At 33.2% G+C, this 12,241-nt stretch overlaps 2 protein-coding genes across 7 annotated transcripts; both read right to left on the bottom strand.

Annotated features, from left to right (window-relative positions):
• Positions 1–286: 286 nt before the first annotated feature.
• On the bottom strand, positions 287–7,815 carry LOC107413262 (uncharacterized). Of its 6 annotated transcripts, XM_048470924.2 has the most exons (13): positions 7,669–7,788; positions 6,656–6,698; positions 6,322–6,393; positions 2,939–3,657; positions 2,723–2,857; positions 2,221–2,631; positions 1,912–2,126; positions 1,727–1,811; positions 1,553–1,645; positions 1,352–1,447; positions 1,140–1,277; positions 856–1,041; positions 287–737 (listed from the first exon to the last, which is right to left on the bottom strand). In XM_048470924.2, exons 4-13 carry the CDS (start codon positions 3,581–3,583, stop codon positions 552–554), a joined length of 2,190 nt encoding a protein of 729 aa, XP_048326881.2. In that variant the 5' UTR covers positions 3,584–3,657; positions 6,322–6,393; positions 6,656–6,698; positions 7,669–7,788; the 3' UTR covers positions 287–551. The 6 variants fall into 6 exon arrangements, 5 of the variants coding, with proteins under 5 accessions (XP_048326881.2, XP_048326883.2, XP_048326880.2 ...); XM_048470926.2 differs by lacking the exon at positions 6,656–6,698 and having other exon boundaries at positions 7,669–7,793; XM_048470923.2 differs by lacking the exons at positions 6,322–6,393; positions 6,656–6,698 and having other exon boundaries at positions 7,669–7,814.
• A 1,352-nt stretch (positions 7,816–9,167) lies between these two features.
• On the bottom strand, positions 9,168–11,575 carry LOC107413260 (probable CoA ligase CCL5). Its single transcript, XM_016021170.3, has 4 exons — positions 10,060–11,575; positions 9,700–9,767; positions 9,477–9,579; positions 9,168–9,378 (listed from the first exon to the last, which is right to left on the bottom strand). Exons 1-4 carry the CDS (start codon positions 11,479–11,481, stop codon positions 9,253–9,255), a joined length of 1,719 nt encoding a protein of 572 aa, XP_015876656.3. The 5' UTR covers positions 11,482–11,575; the 3' UTR covers positions 9,168–9,252.
• Positions 11,576–12,241: the final 666 nt, after the last annotated feature.

Raw genomic sequence — 12,241 nt, forward strand, 5'->3', positions numbered from 1 at the left:
TCTAAACATAACTACAATTAACGAATCCCCAACTTTGTGAAAGGAGGAACAGCACACAAGGAAACAAGCAGACATATAATAGAACCAAGCAGATTGGGCAGTTTATTAGAAGATTTGAAGGCGCAGCACGTCAAAAGGCTAGCTTGTTTTAGGGATACAGGTATATTTGAAGATCAATGGATCGTGTTTAACATTATCAGTTTCAGAAAATAACTAAACTTGTTTCTTCTTAATTTTTGTCCTCTTCCTGCTTTAACGAATTACTAAATTTGTCAAGGTAATTAGAGACCCAGAAAACCAAAACTAAGTAATTTAGTGGAAAGCTCTTTGTGCTTTTGGAACAAAAGTTTCTTTCTTTTTGCTTCTTGAGGCAGATAGGCCTTACATGTTGCATATAGTGTTTGACACAAAAAGCATGCTATAATCTCCATTAGTGCCTGCACTGCAATTTTGCAGACCCTCTCTTTCACATGGAAAATGAAGAGGAGCCAAGTAACTGCAACATGCAAAAGGCTCAGCTCCACCATCTAGCAACCAACAACTACTTCCCGTTACTTGGCACTTTTCTTTCTCCTCTTAGATGGCCAACCACTATCTGATGCAACTCTTGTTGGTGCTAATTTAGATATTGCTTCATAATGTTTTTCTGCTTTTGACATCAGGCGAATATATTCCATGTTGAAGTCCACACACACAAGTTGCAACACAAGGCGTAATCTTTCCTCAACCGAATTGTTCTGAAAAATTTAGTAAATAAAGAAAAAATAAACATATAGCCAAAAAAATATTATTCCAAAAAAAAAAAAAAAAAAAAAAAACCGTTATCAGGCATGCTATGTGAAGTAAATATCTTACAAGGTGGTTCAAGTCATTAGCAATGCAAGAGTCTTCCATATACTTTATCACAAAAATGCCACAATCATATCCATTCGGTTGTTTAGGGAGATTTTCTGGAATTTCTAAATTGAAATCCTCAAACCTTTTGCTTTGGTGAAAGACACAATCAATTTCATCAGCAAACACTATGTCCAACGACCGCAACTGCCATTTTATAATAACCATCAACAAGGATAAAATAAAACTTTCTATATGAAAAAACTACACATATGTCAAACATGAAAAGTTTTGTTTTAACTTACAATTTGTCGGGCATTTTCTTCTCGATAATTCCTCCTCCTACGATTTGGAAGAGGATCCCATATCTCTGCAATTGCCTCTTTCACACATACAATCAGCAAATACCAATGGCCACTTTCGTCATAGATGGGAATAAATATCTATCCAACCATGAGTAAATTATTACATGATGATATAAAAAGTATATAAATGAATCAAAATAGTAATATATGACCTTCTCGCATTGCTTTAAGCTTCCCATGTATCTTTTCTTCAGTTGCCAAGTTTGTGCAAATCTGGCCACATCAGGATTCTTACGCAATGCCATTTGCTAACCAATGCATCAAACAAATACCCTTATTAAAAAGGATTTAATATAAAATTAAATGTTTGACAAGAATTATGAGTTCAATCTATGAGCCAATGTGGTTTTTACTTGGTAATGGGTTGGTAGATACCATCGACGTATATTGACATTTTTCTTTTGTCGTTCTTTATATGTCAATATCTCTATAGCCAAACAAATAACCTTCAAATGTCAACAATTAAACAATAATGGTGATTAGTAACAAAACATATGAATAGTTGCATAAATATTGTTATCACTTACATCTCCATCAAGCCAAGTTTCTGGTCGTAGTGTGGAAATGGGGCCTCGAGTAAAATAAGCATACTCAGTTTTCACAAGTACCTCACTGATACGAATTAATAAATTCCGTTAGCTAAAAAGGTAACACAAAGAATTAGTAAACTTCAGATTAATACAAACTATAAGTTATCACAGATTAGAAATACCTATGGTCAAGGTTACAATCAAATATGTAATGAACAATTTTCAAATCCCCCTCCTTCGAAGGAGTTGGAAAGGAAAGTAGACAGGCATGGTATTGACATTCCACCCATCCTTGAATTACTTTATCAAAAGGTGACTGCATATAGAGACATGGCTTCCTTTCTTTCAACGTTTGTGTTTGCTTAACCGAGACACAAACACCACTCACTTTGTTATTCTATATAGGAAAACATTAAAAATAGGTTAGAGATATAAAGACAAATGGAAGCAATATCAAGTAATGTTCTAACAGTAAATACTCTCAGTCGTACCTCCTTTAGTTTTAATGCATTCATATCAAAATTTTGAAGTTGTTCATCGTTAAACAAAGAGGAATTATTTGAATTAACACAAACTATATGTTTTTCCTCTATATTGGCCTGATTTTGAACTTCGACAATGGGAGAATGTGGATGGAGCAATGCATTGCCATTAGCAACTTCAAGTCCATGCTTATTACCAAATGAATTTCCATGTGGTGATTTTGGAATGCCACTACTATTAGATATCAACCCCTCTATTGCTCCTTCAATCCATGAAATGTCCTCCTGCATGCATGAAAGGTCTCCTTTCATACATGAGAGGTCTGCCTTCATTTGATGTTCTTCAACATTCTCAATGTTTAAGCTTTTAGAGACCCTTGGTTCATTGCATACTTTGTCATCCACTTCTCTTACATTAACCTACAAATGGACCAACAATAGGTTACAAATTTTATTCAAATTTAAATGAAATTGTAATTATAAAATTAATGATATGGTATGATATACATACCCTTGAACCAACACCACCACGTCCCTGTAAAAGTCTCATGAAATTTTGGACTTCTACTTCCCCCCATGCAAATATTGCCATTACTGATCTATCCACAAGTGGCTTACCAAACCATACAACATCCATGTAAAATAGCTACATCACATAAAAACAATCAGACATTTTATTAATCTAAAACCATAACGAAACACATACACATTGATATATCAACTCTACCTGCAAAAGTAATATACAACCAGAAATTCGCTGTCTACCAGATTTTTGCTGTTCATATCTTTTGTATCTGTGTACACTCTCGATTAATGAACTGAATGTCCAAGAAGCCCAATTTTTTTGCCTTATGCTATCTACGTTTTTCAGTAGATGCAAATAAGATGCAGGTAGCTTCCCACTCAAACCAGGACACAGTATCGTTCCAATCACAAACAAAGTGAATCTAATTTTAAAATCGTCATTAGCAACAGTTGCTTTAGATAATCTTTTGTTTAACTGGGCTATAGAGATGCGTTGTTCACTTGTGCAATGCTTCTTCATCATATCCTCCATATCGGGGGTAGGCTTAATAAGCTCAACTGAACTTCCACTATCAATTAACCCCATCAATCTCTCAACATCTTTTGAACTTATTTTGAAAACCTTACCATGCAGATCAATGGAAGTAGTAAGAGGATCAAACTTCTGCACTAACCAAATGCATAAATCCTTCCTTATCCCACATAAATTATTATTTATTAGGGAACCAAACCCTATTTCTTGAACAGCCTTCCTCTTCTCTTCAGAAAAAGTAGCAACTAAAGCTGACAATCGATTTGAGGAACATCTTATTTCAAAACTTTGTTTCATCTTCACATTTAGCTTCATTGACTATTGTTTCACAATATTTTTTTTACACAATCACCTAGATTTCTCTAGGATTGTCCCATCACCTTTCCAACCTAAAGAATACAAAACATTTTTTTGTGTCATATATAATTGATACATACAAAAAATGTTTAACTAACTAACATTTTTTTTATCTAATGATTCTATACCACCTTTTCCTCCAATGGTTGCATCTTACTTTTACTACAAACAACATTAATCAGTGAGTGAACTCAAATTCTACATATTGGTAGAACTTGTCTTTTATCTAAATTTAAATAACATGCATACACACAAATAATTTATCTAAGAAAATAAATTATATATAATGAGTACTTGGATCCTTCATTGACATCAATTAATGGCTTGCTTTTACCCAAAAAGATTGGAATCCATTAAACATGATCAGACTTGTGCAGGTAGAGACAAGCAAGAACTTAAATCCAAACTCTTCAAGTAAGTTGATTATAAATTTATAACTCTCTGATTAAAAAACTTAGTAAGCTTAATAATAGATCAGACTTACTGAACAATAAAAGGCAAATGCATCTCAAAATTAATCTTCCAGCATCAAACAGAGCATAATGTTGTATATCAAAGTTTAACAACTAGAATACAAGGTTTTACTACTAGCTTTTTGTTTAAAAACAATTATGTTCTGTTGGGTTGCCCAACATTGTTTTGCATTTATTTTTTTATTTATTATTATTATTATTATTATTATTTTTACTTCAATTGTTCCTTAAATAAGAGGTATCAATTCAGACAAGTACATTTTAGGAATCAAATAAGTTGAGATTTGTGCTTCCCTAGGTACTCATAATTTATGAATTAGAACAAGGGAGATCTAAAACCTTCTTTTTCCTATCTTCCATTTTCACTGACGATAAACAAGCCAGCAGAAAATACTACTTAAATAAGAAGCTTCAACCAACTTTATTTCATTACTAAAAATCTTTGAAAGACTACACTCACTAAGACTAAGGTTATAGTTAATGGTTGATGAAGCTTAAAGGTCATTTTCATGTGCCCTGGAACCCATAAAAAAATAAAATTAAAAAAAAGGAAAAAATAAATCATGAATCCTTTAGGTTTCATTATTTGGTTCCTTCTCAGACGCACAAAGGTACACTTACTAAGCTTGACGCATCTACATGCTTACCCCATATGAGTATTCATTTTAATTTTCTTGTAATCTAAATTTAGCAACAAATTTCACTCTCAACTTTTGGTGTTGCTGTTGTTTTCTTCTTATGCTAACAATGATGTAACTAGTTTTGTGATTTATTATTTCATCTAATCGTTCGACACTAACAATTGTTTTGACTTTTAAGTAGTTTTTATTCCCTATTTTCATTTGTGAGCTTCATTTAATACTTATAATAACTAGTTGATCACTACTCTAATTTATTGTGTGAAAAAATATTTCTGTTAAGTGTTTTTAATTTTACACTTAACATAGAAAATTCCAAATTAAGTGACTCTGATTATAGAATATTCTATAATCTATCTATATGCAATTGACAGAAAATTTTGAGATTTTTAAAAGTTCTACTTCATGTTTAATTGGATTACTATGCTTATGATTGTTTTCATATGTTAGGTTGAAATTCACGTGCTAGTTAATTAACACAGTAACCTTAATAATGGGCGAAACTTTCTGAAAAAAAACGAAAATGCTACGAATTCCAACATTCAACAGTGTGAAATGTTTATGCCAAAACAGTGCATAATGTTGTATGTACAGTTTTACCACCAGCTAAGTTTAAGACACTATTATTCCAAGACTTTGATAGTATTTTCTACTTTTCAGTTCCTTAAAACAGAAGAAATCAATTCAAACAAGTACATTGAAAGGGTCGAATTAGTTCAGATTTATGTTTCTCTAGGCATTTATGGATTAACAAAGAAGATCTCAAGTTTTCCTTCCTTCTCATATTCTGAATTTTCTTGGAAAACAACCAGTGAAGCATGGAATACTACATGATCAATAAGAGGCTGCTATCAATCGTATGCATTTGTATCCTTCATGGTTTCACACTTTCACTACTTCAAAATTCAATAAAGACAACACTCCCAAAAGAAAAAAAAAAAAAAAAAACACTGTGGTTTTTACTAATAGCTGTTCACTACGGTCTCAATATCTGAAAACATATAAGACTACAAATTTTAAACAAGTTAATGAGAGTTACTTCCTTACTTCCACAATTTTAACGTTTCTTAAAGAATTGCCAGTGATTTGTTCTTTAAAATTTCTAAACCGGAGTCTTTCTTTTCTTGTTTCCTAAATAACAAAAGCAAACAATTTTAATAAATTTTAAGATTATTTTACTGAAGAAGTTAAAGATAAGCCTTTCCTGCTGCAATCTTTTAGAGAGATGGAAATCAACCAAATGTGAGCTATGTATATATATATATATATCAAAGGCAGTTCAATACTATGCAAATGTATGATTTGCTAATAAATTGATAAGATAACAAACTGTGTTCTTCCACCAAAAGAAGATTACACAGGCAGAGGGAACTAAAGAAAACATTTTCCTAGAAGATGAAATCAAAGTGCAGCTTCTATACCAACCTTAAGGATGAAGTAACATTACAATGTCGGACCGACCAGTAGATACTAAAGGAAAGATTGTATCAACAGGCTGAAGCAACAAGATTTTAACATTTCTGAATTTCAATTCAGTAACAGGCTGAAGGAAATGTAATATCAACAGCCAATGGTAAGGACTAACCTGTCTTTTCAGACACTCGACATCTTTATGACATTTGAAGTCAACCTATTTGACATGCTACTCAGTTGAAAACTACAAACAAAAAGACATTAAACATAATGCTGTCAAATTTAAATGTATTGAAAAATATCTAAATTGACAGCTCATTTGGCTACCAAATTCTTCCACTAGCTTTCTAGGTACTTGTTTACAACCATTTTGAATTGATAGAGAAGTCAATTGCTGTTCATTTAGTTTCAATCTTATTCTAATTTCAGTTTTAGTTTAATTTTACCAAAACAAACAAACAAATGAATCAAAAGAAGACACTAAACTTCTAGTTTGGAAAATGAACCTTAGTGCTCTCAGCTTTATCTTCACATTCACCTTGCTTTTCTCTGAGAACGATTCAGACTAGTAATCAAATTAATATTAAATATATCAGAGTATTAGCCACTACTACCCTTTGTGCAATTACATTCAATTACTAAATAACAGAAAGCATGACAGCGAATAAGGAGACACCATAAACAAAGCATCCAAAAATTGGATACACTAATAGTCTTATGGCACTATAAACATATAAGTGTAATCTTAAGGCCAGTCTGTATGTAAAACAAGGATTAATGACTTTAACTGACTAGTAAATTTACTTAAAAACCCATGTAAAAATCGCATTAACTAAAATAACACCTAACTGATAATATGAACCATCACTAGTAAATCGAAACAAAAATATAAACTACATTATGCACTTACTATTTATGCAAGTCAAAACCTTAACTTCACAAAAGGAGAGGAGAGTTTCTAGTAAATTAATTGAACAGTAAAGAACTTGTTCAATAATTTATTAGACATTCAACTTACAGATTAAATCATACATTGTTTATAGAAAGGTCCCCCAAAAAAAAAAAAAAAAAAGCAAATAAATTAGATTAGTAGAATTAAAAATTAGTCCTCATAGACTTCCATTAAGAATTGGAAAAGTCTAATATCGTTTTGCCTCTAGAATGGAAGAAATTAGCTGGAAGCTAGAAGGACACAAAAAAACAGAAAGGGGAATTAGGGATTTTCAGGAAACTGAAATTGTCAAAATATATATAAAAAAAAAAAAAAAGTAATCTTTACGAATTAATTAATTAAGAAGTGAAGTGTGGGAAAAGAAAACATAGAATAAAAATCTTAAACACTAATGCACTGCAGGAAAAATCCACAAGCTTCAGCACTCCACATTAGCAGAAGGAAACAAAGAGGAAAAACAGAGAAAGATAAACAATGGGTATAAAAAAGAGCTCTTCCCCAATATGATAGTAAAAACAAAACAAAGCAAAGCAAAAAAGCATGCAATATATACAACCAGGAGCTTACATGAAGGGTCAGTGAGGGATAAGAGAAACCGAAAAAACAAAGCCATTGTTAATGCAAAGCAAGCACTTTTCCAGAGAGAGTTGAGTGGAAATAGTACACTGTGGTGGTCAGAGAAACAACATACAAGGGAAGTTGGTAAAAGCAAAAACAATAATAAATAAATAAATAAAAACGAAACCAGACGAGACGAAATGGAAGCCCAAATGGGTGTGAAAATGAGCAGAAATGAGATAGTAGATAGGCCCAGCTACTAGCTCGCGGGAGCCAGAAATCCATATTGGGGGCTAAATTATAATTTTCTTTTTTAGCTGGTCAAATTGTAATTGATGATAAAATTATAGATAAAATTCCTAAAATAATTGTTATTAAATTTTATAAAATCGCATATAATTATTTTTTAAACATCTTGATAAGTATTCTAAATTATTAAAAACAAGTGATGATATTAGATAATATATTTAGTGAACAAAATTGGGACTACCCAGAAACTAAAATATTTTTGTAAAAAAATATTATATAATCGAATTAAAATTTATAAATTAATAGATAAAAAATATCAGTAATAAGCGACAAAACAATTTACTGAAAATTTTGCAAAATATATACCACCTAAAACAAATACTAAGAACGAAAAGAAATAGCATTAATACTCTACACTCAAACATAACTATAATATAAATAACAAAATAAAATCAAAGTTCACATTACTTAACTAAATTTTCTAAACTATAAAAAAACTAAGTTTTCTAATTAATAACAAGAACAAAATTAAATTTCATATTTTGAAATAACAAATAAATTTATATAAATATTATACTTCAATTTACCTTCTTTTTTTTTTTTTTTTTTTTGGGGGGTGAAATTACTTCGATTTAGGATTGGAGTGGCCAAATATACTATTTAAAGTAATTAAATAACTATTGTTCTACTACAAGCTAATATATATATATATATATATATATATAATTTTAAAAACCATGGCCCTCCAAATTAAAGGGTGCTTCTGCCCTGGCTTCTTCGGATAGGCTTAGGAGTAAACTGGGGTACAATTTCATATTTAAAAAGTGATTCCCTAGCTAGGTTTCAACTTTGAAGAATTTGAGTAAAATTTATTAATTTTAGTTTAGTGGAAAATTAATGAAAACTTTCTATATTTTGTTAGCTTAATATTCCCTGTGGTTACTTTTTCTAAATTTTCTTATAGGAGATTAATTAATTTAGTCGGTTGGTCATTTTAAACATTTCTAAAATGGGTAAAATACATTAAACCATTTAAATATGAATTATAGTTACAATTTACAAATAATCCTTTCAAACAACAAATAACCTCACAAATATACTAATATATTACATATCTAATAACGATTTATATTCTTGATAAGCTTGATCCAGTAGTAAAAACAACTGAAAATGCACTTAGAGGAGAATATGTTCCAATCTCGTTGATCTTCAAACCAGAGAACACGGCTGCTAAATTTTCAAGAAAAACGCACCAAATATGTACAAGAGAAAATTATTATTGCATTATTTGCTTTCCAAACTCCATTTAAGTAAGAACAAATCAAGGAAAAGAAATTAAAATAATCACAATCTAGAGATGATTTGCTGCTTGCTTTGTAAAATTAATTCTTTCCTTAAGATTTTGCCAGCAGCTGATCTTGGAATGGAACCGATAAACCCCACTTTTCTTACTTTCTTGTAAGGAGCTACCTGAAAAATATTTTCCATGTAATTTACAAATAATTAAAAAATAATTCAACACTAATTAAATGGTGGACAAGTATAAGAGAGAGAGGGCAGGGAGAGACCTGGCGAGCAACATATTCAATGATATCAGCCTCTTTGAGCTCAGAACCAGCTGCTCTCACCACATACGCCATTGGTATTTGTCCTGCTTCTTCATCTTCAACCCTATAACATAACCATTCATTGTATGTTACAACTTAGAGAGAGAAATTAATCATAGAGAAGTATAAAAAATAAAAAATAAAAAATCGAGAGAGGGGTTAATTCCATGGAAAATTTTCATACGGTATAATTGCTGTGTCAAGAATCTGAGGATGACCCAAAAGTATTGCCTCCAATTCTGCTGGAGCTACCTGCATATATAGTATGTACACGTTCAAACAAGTATGTTACATATATATATATATATATACATATACAAAATTGTCTACCAGACAAACTCCAATGTATATATATATATATATACATATACAAAATTGTCTACCAGACAAACTCCAATGGACAACTTATTAAGTTCATATCTATTTACGCATGTATATATACTTAATACTATTTTCATAAAAGTTAAAACTAAACCGCCACATACTTGACCAACTTGTTATTCCATAAAATTTTACAATGAAATGTGTTGTAGGCTGTAAGTACCTGATAACCATTATGCTTGATGAGCTCCTTGATACGATCAACAATATAAAGGTATCCATTCTCATCAAAATAACAAAGATCACCGGTTTTCAACCACCCTTCCGCATCAATAGTCTCAGCGGTCGCCTCTTCCTTACCCAAATACTCTTTCATATTAGTCCCACTCTTCACCCAAAGCTCACCTTCTTTATAAGGCGGCAATGGCTTCCCTGTCTCAGGATCAACAATCTTTCCACACATCGTCGGAAGCAACCTCCCGCACGATGATGAACGGAACTTCGCATCTTTATCGGAAACCGAGAAAGTCGCAGCGCCGCAGCTCTCCATCAATCCATAACCGGGTCTCAGCTCCACCCATGGAAACCTCCTTCTGAATTCTTCCGCAACTTCGTTGCTCAGCGGCGCCGCCCCCGATGACATCCTTCTCAACGAAGACAAGTCGCAGTTAGCTCCTTCTCTGCTTGCGTGCTTAACAAGCCCTAGAATCACCGGTGGAACAGCCGGAATGTTGTTCACTCCGTAAGCTTTAATGGCTTCCAGCATGGCTTTGAGCTCGTATCTCGCCATCAAAACGGTTGTGATTCCGGAACAGAACAGCGAAAGGACGTAGACTGCTAGGCCGTAGATGTGGAACATCGGGATGAAACAGAGAAACACGTCTTCTTGTGCTGACGTGATGTCCACGCACCATTTGAATATTCTGATGACGGAGATGAAGTTAGAATGGGTTAGGACCACGCCTTTGCTGGTCCCCGTCGTGCCGGAGGAGTAAAGTATCGCCGCAGTGTCCGACTGATTCGGCCGTTCATGATCCAATTCTAAATCATCGCAGTTCTCGATTAGTTCTACTACCGAAAGCGAACCATCGTCGGAAATTGTTGGAATGATTGGAACTCCGGTTGCAGCGAGTTTGTGAAGCTCTTCTGGTGCAGAAATGGCGAGTTTGGCGCCGGAATCAGTTACTTGCTTGGCGAGTTCGGACTCGGTGTTGAGCGGGTTGGCTGTGGTTAGTATTGCACCGACTGATAGAACCGCTAAGCAGATGGTCGGGTACAGGAGTGAATTAGGTGACAAAAGGAACACCACGTCACCTTTTCGGACCCCGAGTGCATGGTGTAATCCCGAGGCAAGTGATCGGATGGAGCGGTGGAGCTGCGCATATGTGAGCTGTCGGCCGGTGGCTGAGTCGATGAGTGCGACTCGTGACTCGGCTTGATGTGGGGATGGGAACTGTGAGAGCACAAATGTGGCAGTGTCAAGATCAGGCCTAGTGGGGATTTTATAATATTGCTCACCGAGTTCGTAGAGGGATCGGTAGATCCCGGTGACGGAGTCGAAACCGGCGGTTTTGTAGAAATCTGGTTGATGGTGGTCGGGAATTTTTTCGGCGGTGGTGGAGGTCCATGCTTCTTCGGCGGACATGATTGCTAAAAGTTAGAAAGTGTGATGCATAGAGTGTAACACTTAGTTGTACACGTCCATATAATATGGAAAAAATAGGTGGATATTTGTTGGACTTCACGGGGGGGACAAGTTCAACATTTTTTCATTGTTAAATACGTCAATTAGAATTCTAAGGTATACCAAATTTATATGTGTTAATTGCCGGCTGATAGGATGAGAGGTGACCAATTCTAACGATTTTTTTTTTTGTTTTTGTTTTTTTGGTATAATATACTTGAAAGAAAGACAAGTACTAAGGCTTAAGGAAGTTAGCAACACAGAAATATTCCTTATGTTATACTATAATACAAAGAGAAAAAAAAGATTAAAAAATAAAGATGTTAAGGATTCTTAATTATACAGCTAATTATCGAAAGAGAAATAATCACGTACCGCTGCCGCCTAAAATACAAAAGAGTCAACAAAAGTACAACTGCTATGTGGTAATTTTCAGATGGATATTGGGCTTTTTATATATTGGGAGCATTTTCACGTCATTGTCATATGAATCACAATTTTTTACCTCGTTATGATGGGAACTTACAAAGATGACATGAATGATGGATCCAATTAGTTTAATTTTGTATTTGGAAATTCGATTTTTGTATAATAGAAAAATGGACTTGAGGTCTCAAAGAGAAAGCATCAATTCTATTTATGGAGTACTTAACTATTTATGTATATTATTCCCAAAAAAAAAAAAAAATGTACATATTTATATGTAACAATTATATATTAT

This window comes from Ziziphus jujuba, chromosome 8 (assembly GCF_031755915.1).
Source record: "Ziziphus jujuba cultivar Dongzao chromosome 8, ASM3175591v1".
Taxonomy (NCBI): Eukaryota; Viridiplantae; Streptophyta; class Magnoliopsida; order Rosales; family Rhamnaceae; genus Ziziphus; species Ziziphus jujuba.